The following is a 17,082-nucleotide window of genomic DNA, read 5'->3' on the forward strand; positions in this document are numbered from 1 at the left end:
GGGGAGTAGTGACAACAAGATTATTAGGGCAGTCATGGCAGCCATACTGGATGTATGACTGGCCCCATTTTCATTTAGAATTAAGCCATTATCATAAGAAGTCAGTTGGAGAAAAAACCCAAGTTGATATAGCCATCCATTTGGACAGCAGTACAGGTAACACAATTTTTAAGATATGACCTTTCACTCAGGAGGAGAAGTACCAACAAGATTTTCAAAGAAGGCTGCTGTGGTGACCATACTGGATGTCAGATTACAACCATTTGCATTTAAGATCAATTAGATATAATAAAAAAAAAAAAGTTCTGGTGCAAACTCCACATCAGTATGACTACCATCGTGACCATATTGGACTTCAGATTGGCAATATTTTCATTTATGACCAATTAGACAGACATCATAAGAAGTCTTTTAGTGAAAACTCCACATTCATATGACTATTCATGTAGTAGTAGCCATAACAAGAATGTCACTCTGGTGGCCAAACTGGACATTCAAGCATTTTCATTTTCATTTAGGACCAATTAAACTGATTGTTAATATTCTTGGCAATCCTCCAACAGTTTAGGAGATGTAGCAATAACAAGCATGTTCAAATGGATGGTTGAATGAATGACCAACATCAGACCATCCCACAAACTCTTCAGGGTCTATGGACAGTTAAGCACAGCTGCAATGACCTGAAAATCCAATCAAATTATTTACACAAAACTTGATAAAGTGTGAAAAATGTCATGACTTCAAGTTTCAACATTTTTTTGCTATTGTGCAAAATGGTTTACTGACATACTAAGAGACAAATAGGTACCAATCAAGTAATACTTTGCTACTGTAGTGGGGGTTGGGGAAAGGCCATTAAAAGGTCTGAATTTTTTTAAGAGTAAAGATATAATGAAAATACACATTCCATCCATGATATGAGAAATATGACAAACCTGTGAAGTAACACCACCACCACCAACACAAAAGGTACTGGGGATTTTAAATGAAAAAAGACACCAGGAAAATATATATATATGCAGAAGGGTAATGTGGACATATTATGGAATGTGTAAAATGTTACATCTCTGCAATGTTTGATTTACAGATATTTTGCATCTTGATAAATACAATTTTTTTAAAGAAAATCTTTAATGTAGGTCACTGTAGTCTGTAGAGAAGTACATAAAGTTAAGTTCTCAAAAGCTGTAACATAAGAAGAAGAAAAAACCAACAGGGATGGACACACAGTAACATTAGTTTAGCAAACACAGCAAAAACCAAAAATATAATGTGAGTTAACTAAAACAATAGATAAAAAAATCATAAGAAACCTGAAATGTGTTGTAATGCAAAGGTAATGGATTAAGGAGACAGGCAGTCATAAAAACTTAGCAGGATATGAAAGCGGTGAAAATTTCCCATTTTAAAACAATTAATGAAGATATCTTGGAAACATCTTGATAGGAACTGTCTTGCCATGACTTCAATATATTTTTACTGTTACAGATCTTCTTCATTATAGTGTGAGTTCAGATATAATGCAGTCACACCATGGACCCATAAAATAATAATAATAATAATAATAATAATAATAATAATAATAATAATAATCATCATAATTATAATAATAAAAACCCAAGCATGATTGCCAGTTTTCAGTTTAAAGATTTATATTACCACTACATTCATGATGGGCATCAGTAGTCACCTTTATTAAGCCACTGCTGTGCGTGTCAGCTATTGGGTATGCTAGGGTGCTATATGACACTCTAAACTGTTGTAGGTACCAGGCTGGCCAGTTTAGCCATGCATTTGTACCATGCTTAACACACCATCATTTCTACGCATTTAGCAATTTTATTTTTGTTTGACATGATAATGCACAGGTGTAAATAAACATTTGCCAGTTTTATTGGTCTATTAAATTCAAACGTTTATAACATTCTAAGAGAGCCTGACAGGACATGCCATGTAGAAGATCAGTGACCACTGGAGGGCAGTATGTGTATATGGTTGTCAGTAAACTACATTCACAGTTCTGTTTTATCTGTATTCTATTAACAGTGACATACTGTTCGTTTCAGTGAAGGCAAACCAGTGAGCTAGCAAGGTCAACTTAGCTCAGCATCTCTGTAGTACATAGGCACCAGTATACATGTGTGGAATTTTCCATTATTGCAATGAATATAATTTCCATTATTGCAATGAATATAATTTTCATTATTGCAATGAATATAATTTCCATTATTGCAATCCTGGGCAGATCTTGTACATTTTAAGAAGAAAAATAAAAAAAAAATTATATAAGGAAAGTGATAGTGCATGTGATTTGTAATTTTAACGTAGCTTTAACAATTTTTCAGTCATACTGCTACAATGCTTGCAGTGTGGCAGTTTATAGTGATGTCTAGCAGTGAGGCATCATGTCGCAGACATATAGTGTGACGTACCACCCAGTCACATTATCCTGACACCAGGCTGACCAGTCCGAAAACTAACCTCGTAATGCTGAGCACCAAGTGAGGAAGCTGTTAGTACCATTTTTGTAAGCCTTTGGTATGACTTGGCCGAGGATTGAACCCATGACCTCCCACATCCGAGGCGAGTGCTCTAACCATCATGCCACTGGAGTGGCATGAAAAGTGATAGAAATAGCAATGTTTTCTGAGTGAATATTGACCATACAGAACTTTGCCAACCTATGTCCAAATTTGATTATGATAAGATTGAAAACTTAATTATTATGAAATGAAAAGTACATATATTGTAGCTATATAATATTAATGTTATCATCCACTGGCTCTTTCTGTACCCATATGCCATCTCACAATATATGTACATATTCATTTATATGGTACTTCCTTACATAATGCAATCAGTAATTATGAACTGCAACTTATGGGGGAAGAGCATTCTAGTGCCTTTTCAACAATGAATGATTGGGAAGGTGAGGATAATTCTCTTGGCTTGCTACAATGACAATGATACTGATAAGACTCATGGCTTGCTACAATGACACTGGTGCTGACAAGACTCATGGCTTGCTACAATGACACTGATACTGACAAGACTCATGGCTTGCTACAATGACTGGTAGTCTCATGGTTTCCTATACTGACAATGGTACTGACAAGTCTCATGGCTTGCTAAAATGACACTGGTACTGACAAGTCTCATGGCTTGCTACAATGACACTGGTACTGATTAGTCTTGGAGCTCGCTACAGTGACATTGCTACTGAGAAGACTCATGGCTTGCTACAATGACATTGATACTGATAAGTCTCATGCCTTGCTACACAGACATTGGTACTAACAAGTCTCATGATTTGCTACACTGGCACTGGTATTTATAAGTCTCTTGGCTTGCTACAATGACACTGGTACTGATGAGCCCCTTGCTATATCTGTTTGTACACAATACATTTCCAATAGCAAACAGCATTGACAGAGATATGCCATCACATAATATGCCAGCAAATCTAGATCAAAACCATCCATATTTTTTTAATTATTTAAAGGGAACTGGATAGATCTCAATCTGTTGGAGGATTATGCTCTGTAGCTGTGTCCATCTTGTACAAGACAATAATAATAAATTATTTTAAAAAAGGCAGCAAGTTAATTTTTTCAGTGAATAATGATCAATGGATTCCAAAGAGACCCCTTTATGTTGAGCCTGTCTTTTACTGAGCTAGAAAGTACAAAATTTTAACAATGAACTTGATTACAAAACTTTACCAATGTCCTTATGACAAGGTGTGGGATATATGTATGGAAGAATGAACATGCACATCAATGTCAAAGTGGGGGCCCTGAGTGGCCCAGTGGTCTAAAGTGCTCTCCGTTACAGATCACTGCCATCTCACCTCTATCTGTGTGGGTTTAAGTCTCAGATTCGGCTAATGTGGGTATGTGAGAAAGCTTGCCAGTAGCTTCTCGTGGGTCGGTGGTTCTTTCCGGGGTTTTCCCGGGTTCTTCCTCCACCATTAATACTGGCTGCCATGGTGTTAAACCCTACAACAACAACAATGTCAAAATGATTGTTATGTCATGCTTCTGCCATGGTGGGACTGCTTAAAATTCTGAATACTTTCTGGAATACTGTATATTAAAATTCTGAACATTTTCTGGAATACCTTATATGAAAATTCTGAATACTTTATGGAATACTGTATATAAAGATTTAGAATACTTTATGGAATACTGTATATGAAGATATTGAATGCTTTATGGAATAATGTATATCAAGGATTTTAACAATTTATGGAATCCTACATATGAAAATCTTGAATACTTTATGGAATATTGCAAAGGTTTTGAATACTTTAGGAATACTGTATATGAAGATTCTGAATGCTTTATGGAATACTGTATAAGCTTTTGAATACTTTACAGAATACTGTATACAAAGATTTTGAATACTTTATGGAATAATGTGTATGAAGATTTTGAATACTTTATGGAAAAATGTGTATGAATATTTTGAATACTTTATGGAATACTTAATATGATGATTTTGAATGCTTTATGGAATACTGTATATGAAGATTTTGAATACTTTATGGAATAATGCATATGAAAATTTTGAATATTTTATGGAATATGGTATATGAAGATTTTGAATTCTTTATGAAACACTGTATATGAAGATTTTGAATACTTTATGGAATACTGTAAATGAAGATTTTGAATGCTTTATGGAATAATGAAAATGAAGATTTTGAATACTTTATGGAATACTGTAAATGAAGATTTTGAATGCTTTATGGAATAATGAAAATAAAGATTCTGAATACTTTATGGAATACTGTATATAAAGATTCTGAATGCTTTATGGAATAATGAATATCAAGATTTTTAACACTTTATGGAATCCTGCATATGAAGATTTTGAATACTTTATGGAATACTGCAAAGGTTTTGAATACTTTAAGGAATACTGAATATGAAGATTCTGAATGCTTCATGGAATACTGTAAATGAAGATTTTGAATAATTTATGGAACAATGTGTATGAAGATTTTGAATACTTTATGGAATACTGTATATGAACATTTTGAAAACTGTATGGAATACTGTTTATGAAGATTAATTCATATGCTCTGTTTAGTCTTTCCAGAAAAAGCAACTTGTGATTTTGCATATGTACAAAGAAACAAGTACTGTAAATACTTGCTTTGAAGTTTGGTTCAACAGACCCTGATCTACCATCACATAATCAGCCAGAAATCTACTCATTACACATTATGTGACAGCAGATCCAAGTCTATGCATTTTGCAGTTGGATTGGACTTAAAAGCAAGCATATAAGGTAGTAATGAAGGGGAGACAGTTCCTTTATGCAAATGTGACCACCACAACCACCACAATAAGGGTATAAAGGGTGATTAAAAGATGTGCTTATGGGTTACATGTTACCGCACCCTGCGCCTTGTCTGCACCTGTAAAGTAGTCATTAGTACTAGTGAGCACTGCCTGCATGCATGCATGGTATATACTCAATATTTCATTATTTATTCTACTGCAGCAAAAACTAGTGATCACGTTCTAGCCATTAATATCATTATTATCAGCAATGTTGGCAGTGTCACACAGCAGGGTTGCATGTAGGCTTTTCAAAATGTGGGTTATGTAGCTCCTTATCTATATAAAAATAATCGGTAGGAGACAACCAAGTTAAGTTGAGGTGGGAGTGGAAAAGGTTTATTTTAAAAACATACTGGCCATAATGACTGTATAAAATAAGTCATTTGAATGCTACTGATATGTAATGCATTATCTGTTCATCACACTAACTACTTCTAAACTCTTTTAATAACACATTTAAAACCTTATCGCTATTTATTTTAAAAAATTGCTTTGAATCTCTGGTGGATTTTTCATGTGCAGAAAATGATTGGTTTATTCAGTATGTCAATGCATTAGAAGATGAACATTAAAATTTATTATAGGAGTCGGTCTTTCCTGCAGACTGTTCAAGAGGTAGCTTTTAGACCAAATCTAATAATGTGCCTCATCTTAATCAAATCTGCATGTAGTTTTGTTCTTTTCATTAAATAATTTTTCAAAAAAAGATTTTGTTAGCATTTTTCAATTTTTAAAAAGAACCAAAGTTTTGATTAATGTAAGATTCACAACTTCCTGAATGGTTTTCAGTCAAGACATTTTAGATGCATTATGAACATGTTCCAGTCAGTGAAACAATTACAGTTTAACATAAATACACATTTCTAAGTTGAGTCAAATTGAAAACAACAAAGATCATGATCTGCTGTATCAAAACACACCTGCACATAAGGGTCTATGTTGTTTGTTCTAGTGATTAAAATACTGCACAGAACCAGATCTGCAAGTGCATTATGTGATGGCAGATTTGGGTGTGTGCAGTTTGCCACTGGACTGGTCTTATACGGTAAAAAAAACAAAACAGTGGCTCAAACAGTTGATAAAAATCAACTGCATAATTTTAAATGTTTTTTTTCTTCTTTGATTTAAGGTTCATTAAAATTAGTTACAATCTCATAACATATACCTCAAACTGGGAAAGTGAATAAGTTTAGCCTGTCAACTGTCTAGAATGGAGTCCAGCAAACTCAGTATAGGCTAATATAAATGGATTGTAAAACATCTTTAATTTCATAGCTTTCCTGTCGTTTATCTTTGACATTTTTTCAGTCCTGTCTTTGGAAATACGTCTTTGAAAATAATAAAAAATGTAAAAAGTTTGGGCTGCTTCTCCATTCTGTCACATGGTTGGTCTGTGTATGAGGAATATAGAGCTAAGACACCTTGTCAGAACACAGCATCTGACACTTACGTCACTGCCTGATTTATTGATTTATCCAGAAAAAACCAGTATAGATATGGGGCCCTGGGTGGTCTAGTGGTCTAAAGCACCCACCTTTACCAAGCATTTGGTTTAGTTTCATGCTTTATGGCACAGCAATGAAGTATGTTATTTAAATGGCATACTATGGTAGCTGACCAAGGCTAGTCTGATGGTAGGATTCAAACTGGCACCTGTTTTGGAAGCAAGTCTGGCACAATAACCACTTAGCCACTGCGGCTCTGTGTAAATAAGCTGACAATACTTATCTGCCATTATGAGTACAAAGAGACGACTATTTTGCAACTTTACCACATTTTGAGGGAACTGTACAATCACACATCCTAGATGCAACCCTGCTATGGGTATGTACTACCCAGTGATGACAAAGTTTCTCGTGTGCTGTCTTAAAATTTGCTTTCAAATTTTGTAACTACATCTCCATTTTGCAAGCTTTTCAATATGATGACTGGACTGTTTGAATTTGAACTGCCATTGCATTTCCTTAAGGCAGCACAGAAACTGCAATTACTGATAATAATTCATAACTTCTAACTAGCAAGCAGCTTTAAGATTAAGTTCTAATGTATCTTGTGCATGTAGCTTGATAGATTTAGTAGTACATCATATAAGAAACTGTATAATGAATGTCTTGATGGCTGAAAAAGGCCGACATATATATATAGGCATAGATTACATGGAAGACACAAAGAGTACTTTGAAAAGTACATTATACACTTGCCCCTTTTTCGTAAGTTCTGCATAGTCGACTGGAGATAACTGACCAATGGGTTTTAATGACCTTGTCCTTGCTCAAGATATCCAGTCTTGAACTAAACTGTGCAGAAAGCATTGTGCTTCTTATCAGACTCACCATGACTTTGACTTCTGACCTTTCAACCCTAAAATCTACAGGTTCTTTCTAACTTTAGGTGCAAACCATCCATAAAATTTGGTCAAGAACTTATTCTTGAACAAAAACTATTTTGCAAAACCAATTTTTATTTGGGTCATATTGACCATTACCTATAACCTTTTGACACCAAAATCAGTAGGCTTCTTTTTTACCCAATGTGTGAGCCATCATCAAACACTAGCAAAAGTACAGGTCAAGAACTGAAATATTCATGCAGATACCATTTTTCAGCCATGGTAGCCTTGACTTTTGACCTTCTGACCACCAAATCACTAGGCCTGTATCTTACTCTAAGTGCAAGCCAGCGACAATGTCTAATCCAGGCCACTATATAGAAATCAGGTTATTGCGTATAAATGATTTTTCTTCTTTCAGTCAGTGACCCTTACATTTGACCATATGATCCACAAATCAACAGGCGTTTTCCTTAGCCCAAGTGCAAACCATTCACAACATTTAGTCCAGGTCAGCAATGCAGAAGTAAAGTTAATGTGCAGAAACAACTTTTATTTCTTCAGTTACTGTGACCTTAACCACTGACCCTAAAACTGATATGCTTCTTCCTTACCCAAAATGAAATCTATTTACAAAGTTTGGTAATGGTATATGGTGAAGAACTTGAGTTGTTTTTATGGAAACAAAAAGTTGGAACAGATGAATGGACATCACAACTTGATATACACTGCCATATGGCAAAATATAACCAGACAAAAATGGACAGACACAAGAAATACACATATTTGGTAGGTAGACAGACTAACCATAGAAAAAATACAGAGAAGACACTTAGCCATATAAATATGGAGAGAGATGGAAAGACCGTTATACATTGAAGGACAGACATACATGTATACAAAAAAACTTACCTTGCCCTGGGCTACAAGCTCCTTTTGTGCCGCAGATGCTGATTTGACCAAAGCTGCAGTTGCTGCGGCTATGGATTTGGCAGCCTCAAGGATTTGATCTTCAAAATCCAGATTCATGTCAACTTCCTACAACAGTAAAAGATGATGAATTATACAAACAGAGCTACCCATATACATCAACACTTCACCTAATGGTAAAAAAAAAGTTAAAAATATGTATCTTTTAAACTACAAAATTAACTCATTTGGCTCCGGAGACTTTTGTCATTTTTGCCTGAAATGGGGGCAGGAAATGCATTTTAGAGGTTAATTCTGAATACATGCAAATACATCTGCTTCAATGAGTTTTTTGCTTAGACTGATGCCTAGTTGAGCTAGAAATATTTTTCACTGGCTATTTGGCTTGCACATGTGCAGAAGAGAAAAAGCTGTATTTTTATTTTGCTTATTGGACACATCGTTTTCGACTTCTTGACACATGTTACCCCCAATCCCCAACTTATCCTACTTTTTGCAAAGGTTCTCCTGTCTGTGTGCAGTTCAGACCAGTCTGCCTTTGATCACAGGCCAAAAAGTCTAAAATCTAGATAAAAAGTCTGATTCCAACAATAGGCAAAATTACAAAATTGGGTCTCAAAAGATGAATTTTCCCCACTGCATTCTGTAATGTGAGTAGAAAGTTCAGATTATCTGGTATCATTGTAGAACTATATCTATCTGCTTTATTGTAATACCATTCACTTTGGTCTGTCTTAAATGACCTTAATGTTATAGAGCTCGGAAGTAGGGTACTGCCTCCTAATGCCTATATGTGCAATTGGGGCTGAATGAGTTAACCCTTTACCTCAAGCAAGCGTCTTTGGACACCTCTACTCCATTCGCATGGAAGCACCTTTTGACGCATTTACTCCATTCACATGGATGTGCCCTTTTGATGCCTGCTGTAAACATCAGCCATTTTGAGCTGGTTTTCGTAGCGCCAACTTCGGGGAAAACCCCCCATTAGATACTACATTCATTTCTGCGAATGACAATTACATCAGATCACGTGGTCACTGTTTATGCACTGGTCGATATCTGCTATTTAAAGTAACTGGGTCTTAATCTCGAATCTAGAATCACAACTATGAAAGATTCAATAACTTAGGTAAAGGCTCTGATATTGATGTAGGTAGCAATTAGTTTTTATAAATTATCTAATTCAGATGACTTAGTGATGTAGACGCAGACAAAAAACAAGTAAATTTTGAGCATGAGAAATGGTAGCTATGGTTGGTCATGCAGCCTCACTGACATGACAGTGAACAAGTTCTCTCAAGATTATGAAGCAGATAAAAAATTCTTCCGTGAAAAATAATTAAACAGCTATAACAATTGGACTTTACTCTTAAATTTTTCTACATATAATAGATGTGTACCAAAAATGTAAAATGGTTAAAATTGCTGTTAAACGTAACATACACTACCTTGCTTAACAGTTCACAGGCAGGATTTCATTCAGTACTTACATGATTTGGAATATTCATTAACAAAAATAAGGCATAAAATCCATCCTCTTGTCTTTGTCTACTTTGATGTTTACTGACACTCCCATGCCCAGCCATTGTCTACTTTGATATTTATTATCACTCCCATTCCTAGCCATTGTTTACTTTGATATTTATTGACACTCCCAAGCCCAGCCATTGTCTACTTTTATAAATACTGACACTCCCATGCCCAGTCATTGTCTACTTTGATATTTATTGATACTCCCATGCCTAGCCATTGTCTACTTTTATAAATACTGACACTCCCATGCCCAGTCATTGTCTACTTTGATATTTATTGATACTCCCATTCCTAGCCATTGTCTACTTTTATATTTATCGACACTTCCATGCCTAGTCGTTGTCTAGTTTGATATTTATTGACACTCTCATGCCTAGCCATAGTCTACTTTTATATTTATTGACACTCCCATGCCCAGCCGTTGTCTACTTTCATATTTATTGACACTCCCATGCCTAGCCATTGTCTACTTTGATATTTATTTATACTCCCATGCCTAGCCATTGTCTACTTTTATATTTATTGACACTCCCATGCCTACACGTTATCTAGTTTGATATTTATTGACAGTCCCATGCCTAGCCATTGTCTACTTTTATAGTTATTGACACTTCTATACCTAGCCATTGTCTACTTTTATATTTATTGACACTCCCATGCCTAGCCATTGTCTACTTTTATAGTTATTGACACTTCCATACCTAGCCATTGTCTAGTTTGATATTTATTGACACTCCCATGCCTAGCCATTGTCTACTTTTATTTTTATTGACACTCCCATGCCCAGTCATTGTCTAGTTTGATATTTATTGACACTCCCATTCCCAGCCAAGCCTCAATGTAAACACTATGAATTAAGCCATCCAAATCTATATGAAACTGTCTATGTCAGAGACTCTGGCCTTTGATCTTTTGAACCAAAATCTACAGGCTTCTTCCTTATCCAAAATGTGAGCCTGACACATAGTTATGTAAGCCATCCCAAAAAATTTGATAACAGTAGAATACAAAAGTTTGAGTGTGGAAAAAAATCTTCCACATTTTTTCTTCCTTGTAAACTACTTTATAAATATATGTGCCACAGTTTTGATCAAGATTTCATCTTTTCTTTACATATTCTTTCACAATCACTATTCAAGCACAATTCAAATCAGGAAGACATTTCCATCAGACAATGAAACTAATCATTTTACGATTCTCTGGCAATGAACACACTCTGTTCTGTAAGCTTGGGATGAGCCTGATTCTCTGGCTATGAACACACTCTGTTCAGTAAGCTTGGGATGAGCCTGATTCTCTGGCTATGAACACACTCTGGTCAGTAAGCTTGGGATGATCCTGATTCTCTAGCAATGAACACACTCTGTTCAGTACGCTTGGGATGAGCCTGATTCTCTAGCAATGAACACACTCTGTTCAGTACGCTTGGGATGAGCCTGATTCTCTGGCTATGAACACACTCTGGTCAGTAAGCTTGGGATGATCCTGATTCTCTAGCAATGAACACACTCTGTTCAGTACGCTTGGGATGAGCCCGATTCTCTGGCTATGAACATGCTCTGTTCAGTACGCTTGGGATGAGCCTGATTCTCTGGCTATGAACACACTCTGTTCAGTAAGCTTGGGATCAGCCAGATTCTCTGGCTATGAACACACTGTTCAGTATGCTTGGGATGAGCCTGATTCTCTGGCTATGAACACACTCTGTTCAGTATGCTTGGGATGAGCCTGATTCTCTGGCAATGAACACACTCTGTTCAGTAAGCTTGGGATGAGCCTGATTCTCTGGCAATGAACACACTCTGTTCAGTATGCTTGGGATGAGCCTGATTCTCTGGCAATGAACACACTCTGTTCAGTAAGCTTGGGATGAGCCTGATTCTCTGGCTATGAACACACTCTGTTCAGTAAGCTTCTGATGAGCCTGATTCTCTGGCTATGAAGACACTCTGTTCAGTAAGCATGGGATGAGACTGATTCTCTGGCTATGAACACACTCTGTTAAGTACACTTGGGATGAGCCTGATTCTCTGGCAATGAACACACTCTGTTCAGTAAGTTTGGGATGAGACTGATTCTCTGGCAATGAAAACACTCTGTTCAGTATGCTTGGGATGAGCCTGATTCTCTGGCAATGAACACGCTCTGTTCAGTACGCTTGGGATGAACCTGATTCTCTGGCAATGAACACACTCTGTTCAGTACGCTTGGGATGAGCCTGATTCTCTGGCAATGAACACACTGTTCAGTACACTTGGGATGAACCTGATTCTCTGGCAATGAACATCCTCTGTTCAGTAAGCTTAGGATGAGCCTGATTCTCTGGCAATGAACACGCTCTGTTCAGTACGCATGGGATGAGCCTGATTCTCTGGCAATGAACACACTCTGTTCAGTAAGCATGGGATGAGACTGATTCTCTGGCAATGAACACACTCTGTTCAGTAAGCTTAGGATGAATCTGATTCTCTGGCAATGAACACGCTCTGTTCAGTAAGCTTGGGATGAGCCTGATTCTCTGGCAATGAACACGCTCTGTTCAGTAAGCTTGGGATGAGCCTGATTCTCTGGCAATGAACACACTCTGTTCAGTACACTTGAGATGAGCTTGATTCTCTGGCTATAAACACACTCTGTTCAGTAAGCTTCTGATAAGCCTGATTCAGCCTTATGTTAATCATAACAATCTTTTTTATTTTATTGCCTACTGACACCAAGGAGGGAAGTTTTGTGTGCTAAAGATGAAAAATACTGTATAATATATTTACTTTTAAGTCAAACCATAAAGAACAAAGATCCTGATTTGCCATAACATAGTACACTTGCAGATCAGGGTCTATGTTGTTTGTTCTACTGATTACTCCTAAAATAATGCAAAAGCCCAGATCTGCTGGCACATTATGCTCTCAAGATAAAAAAGAAAATCATAGCCCCCTGCAAAGAACGGTCAGTACTCTTTAGTAGATGAGTTTGCTGTATGTTAATTGTTGTAGAATCTAAAACCGTCAAGACAAGCGGTCTCATCAACCTTATGCTATACCAGACACCCTATAAAGGATCTAGTGCTGACTTAGAGAGTTTGTTGATCAAAACTAGTAACACTAAAGCCAAAAACTGATTAGCTACTAGTAATATAACAGGCTGGGAAACTTTGAGTGGGATGGTATTTATCAGAGAGGACCAGTTAGACTAAAATACCATGACTCCATAAATGAGAATATTTAGTAGACTTGAGAAATTACATAAAATTCATACAGAATACAACTGCTCTTCTGATAATCCTAAAATAATTTGCAGTCTTACAATGGAAGACATGGCCTTAACATATTAACATATGCTAGAAATAACTTAAAAATTACATTTATTTTTGTTTCTTTAATCCAAAATTATCAAATAAATTAAGTAAGTGTTTCATTTATCTTTCACAACTTACCATTCAGTCACCATGCTGGCATACATGACATGTGTCAGTGATTAAAGAATTAGAAACATAAATGAACTGTAATACTGAAAATTATTTTCTGACATATACAAACGGTTTTGTAAAAAAAAGTATTTTGTCATTTAAAGTAAAATATATTCAGTTAATTGCAAACATGTTTGTTACCTCTGGGTCCTAAATGAGGGGTGAATATATTTTTAGACTCCCTTGTCAGCTACAAGTTTCTCAAAGTCTGAGGTGGACTTATTTGTAAGTAATAGCATGTCATTGGAGAAATAAGCTAAGAGCTCTTGCAAGTGAGGACACACTAGGGTATACTTAATTATAATCTACATCATAACTAGTTCCATCCAAGTGAGGACACACTATGGTAAACTTAATTATAATGAACATCATAGCTAGTTCCATCCACATTAGGACACACTAGGGTAGACCTAATTATAATTTATATCATAACTAGTTCCATCCAAGTGAGGACACACTAGGGAAAACTTAATTATAATGTACATCATAGCAAGTTCCATCCAAGTTAGGACACAAGTAGGTTAGACCTAATTAAAATTTATATCATAACTAGTTCCATCCAAGTGAGGACACATTAGGATAGACTTAATTATAATGTACATCATAGCAAGTTCCATCCAAGTTAGGCCACACTAGGTTAGACCGAATTAAAATTTATATCATAACTAGTTCCATCCAAGTGAGGACACACTAGGGTAGACTTAATTATAATGTACATCATAGCTAGTTCCATCCAAGTGAGGACCTACTAGGGTAACCTTAATTATAATGTACATCATAGCTAGTTCCATCCAAGTGAGGACCTACTAGGGTAAACTTAATTATAATGTACATCATAACTAGTTCCATCCAAGTGAGGACCTACTAGGGTAAACTTAATTATAATGTACATCATAACTAGTTCCATCCAAGTGAGGACCTACTAGGGTAAACTTAATTAAAATTTACATCATAACTAGTTCCATCCAATTGAGGACCTACTAGGGTAAACTTAATTATAATGTACATCATAGCTAGTTCCATCCAAGTGAGGACCTACTAGGGTAAACTTAATTTTAATGTACATCATAGCTAGTTCCATCCAAGTGAGGACCTATTAGGGTAAACTTAATTATAATGCGTATCATAACTAGTTCCATCCAAGTGAGGACCTACTAGGGCAGACTTAATTATAATGTACATCATAGCTAGTTCCATCCAAGTGAGGACCTACTAGGGTAAACTTAATTATAATATACATCATAGCTAGTTCCATCCAAGTGAGGACCTACTAGGGTAAACTTAATTATAATGTACATCATAACTAGTTCCATCCAAGTGAGGACACCCTAGGGTAGACTTAATTATAATTTATGTCATAACTAGTGTTCCATCCAAGTGTAATTTTTTGTGATAAAGATGTGACACTGTTAATGATGCAGCTGTTTCACTTGGCAGAAATCAATTAGTTCCTGTGAAAGGAATTTATGTTATATACAAGATGTCTGCAGGATAGAACCATGTAGAAATCAAGAAGTCAGTCTTCACAGTCAGTGACAGCAAAATATGAGAACATCACAAGGGCACACAAATAACATATTTTCTATGTGCTGCCTCAGGAAATGGAAGCCGAAAATGATGCTGTCTCTATCACACATGTGAGACACACATGCACGCACGCATGCTCTGGTCACTTCTATAAAAAAAGCTGACAATTTTTTAAGGGGGTTTGGGGTCCTCCTCTAACAGGGTCTTGAGGGGCAGTGCCCCATATCTAGTTGTCCAGGGGGCCTTTCAGCCAAAAACACATTTTACAATCATATAAAACTGCTCCTGGTGCAACGTATGATCATAATATAAAACAAAATAATCCTTTGAAAAACTACATAGTTATTTCATGTGCATGTCAGTGTTCACATCATAATAAAAGTCACAATAATTTGTCAATTTTTGCAGCAAATATATTATACTGCTCTCTTTTCATAACAAATCCGTAAAATAAACACCCAAGTACATCAACTATATACAAATAATCCCATTCATTCACTTGTCTTTTTCTCCAACGGACACCACCTGTTGAAATGCCAGTCAAGCTCATTTGGCGGCTTTGGCAAAAATTTCTCTAGCCTTCCTTTTTGTCACCAGACTTTTTTGGCTCAATGTGCAATCGATTCTTTTTCTTCTCAATTAGAGCCTTTTTCCTTTCAAAACTGGTGCTTGTATTGACGACATGCAGTACACATATTCTGACAGAGGGCTACCTCTTTTCTCTCATGCAAGAAATCTTTCTTCTTATAGTAATTAACTGCACTTTTTCCAGGTGCCTTCTGCGCTTCAATTTTTCCGTATGCAGCTTCTTTTGCAGGTGCTGTTACAAACTCTTCCAACTGTGATTACCATAATTCAGATCTTTCTTGCATAGGTCACAAAATGCCAGTCCTCTAGCGTTCAGTTTTCTTGTAACTAAATTTCCATCAACTTTTTGCTCAAGTCATTCCCATTTCCATACATTTTTTAAACCTTTATCTAAACTTTTCTTGTCATGGTCTCTCAACAACTTGGGATGCCTTGTTTTGCAAGCATGCTTCTTCTTTCCACTGCCATCAGTTTCCATTACATGAAGATTCATTGGATGAATTTCAACTTTTGACCAATCAGAATAGTCTTTTTGAGACTTTTGTGCTAACTAATATATGGAATGAATACTTTACATGGGTCGTTACAGAATGGGACAGGACAGACTGTTTTTTAAAAGAATGGATCGGAGATGATATCAAAAACAGACTATATGAAGAAAAATCAGATTCAGGTCAGGAGAAATGAAGAATTCTGCTTTAAAATGGAGAAAAATCATGTCTGACACACACAAATGCTCTGGTCACTTCTAATAGCAGAAACTTTTCAAAGTTATATCACTTTGCATTTACACAACTTCTGATTCACTTAACGTCAGGCTCCATCCAACAGTAACAACTGTTCCAAGTGACATCTTCACTATGGTACACATACTAGTGCTACAAAAACTACACTGGTCAGGAAAGCTGGTTAGTGCTGCAGTGCACACCTTGGCACTGACATGTTTGATATTTGGTGGGAATTATAAACACCACCAAATATATCAAACATATCTGGCTGAGGCAAGCTTGTTAGACAAACAGAACACACCATCACCAGTACCACCACCACCACAGACACCATAATACACACAATATAAGCACACACTGACAGAGACCTTGTTGACAAAAGTTTAAGTAACTGCTGCTTAATTGAGTTTAAGAAATTAAAACATTTTTAAATTTTGTTGCTGCATGGAATGAAACAAGACAAATACACTGATGAAAACAGAGATTCCTGCAAAACTACAATTTCAGTCTGAATGAGAATAAAGCAGCAATATACATGTGAAGGTAAACATGTGAGAAAGAGTTTTCAAGTAGATGAATCGATTAGAATTTAAAGGTGAGTAAAAAGCAGAAGATGGAAATTAGCAAACA

At 36.1% G+C, this 17,082-nt stretch overlaps 1 protein-coding gene across 6 annotated transcripts in view; it reads right to left on the bottom strand.

Annotated features, from left to right (window-relative positions):
• The window catches only part of LOC149793960 (talin-1-like), a 284,989-nt gene that overhangs the window by 21,314 nt on the left and 246,593 nt on the right, over positions 1-17,082 (bottom strand). For 4 of the 6 annotated variants that reach the window (XM_089967893.1, XM_089967887.1, XM_089967888.1 and 1 more), the window contains 2 exons: positions 8,593-8,718; positions 5,408-5,425 (listed from right to left, as the gene is read on the bottom strand). In XM_089967893.1, coding sequence (XP_089824019.1) covers positions 5,408-5,425; positions 8,593-8,718 — 144 coding nt within the window. The remainder of the gene's footprint in view (positions 1-5,407; positions 5,426-8,592; positions 8,719-17,082) is intronic. The other 2 variants (XM_089967891.1, XM_089967886.1) reach the window with 1 other exon arrangement.

The sequence above is a fragment of the Sinohyriopsis cumingii genome, chromosome 8 (genome assembly GCF_028554795.1).
Source record: "Sinohyriopsis cumingii isolate HCF-2022 chromosome 8, ASM2855479v2, whole genome shotgun sequence".
Classification (NCBI taxonomy): domain Eukaryota; kingdom Metazoa; phylum Mollusca; class Bivalvia; order Unionida; family Unionidae; genus Sinohyriopsis; species Sinohyriopsis cumingii.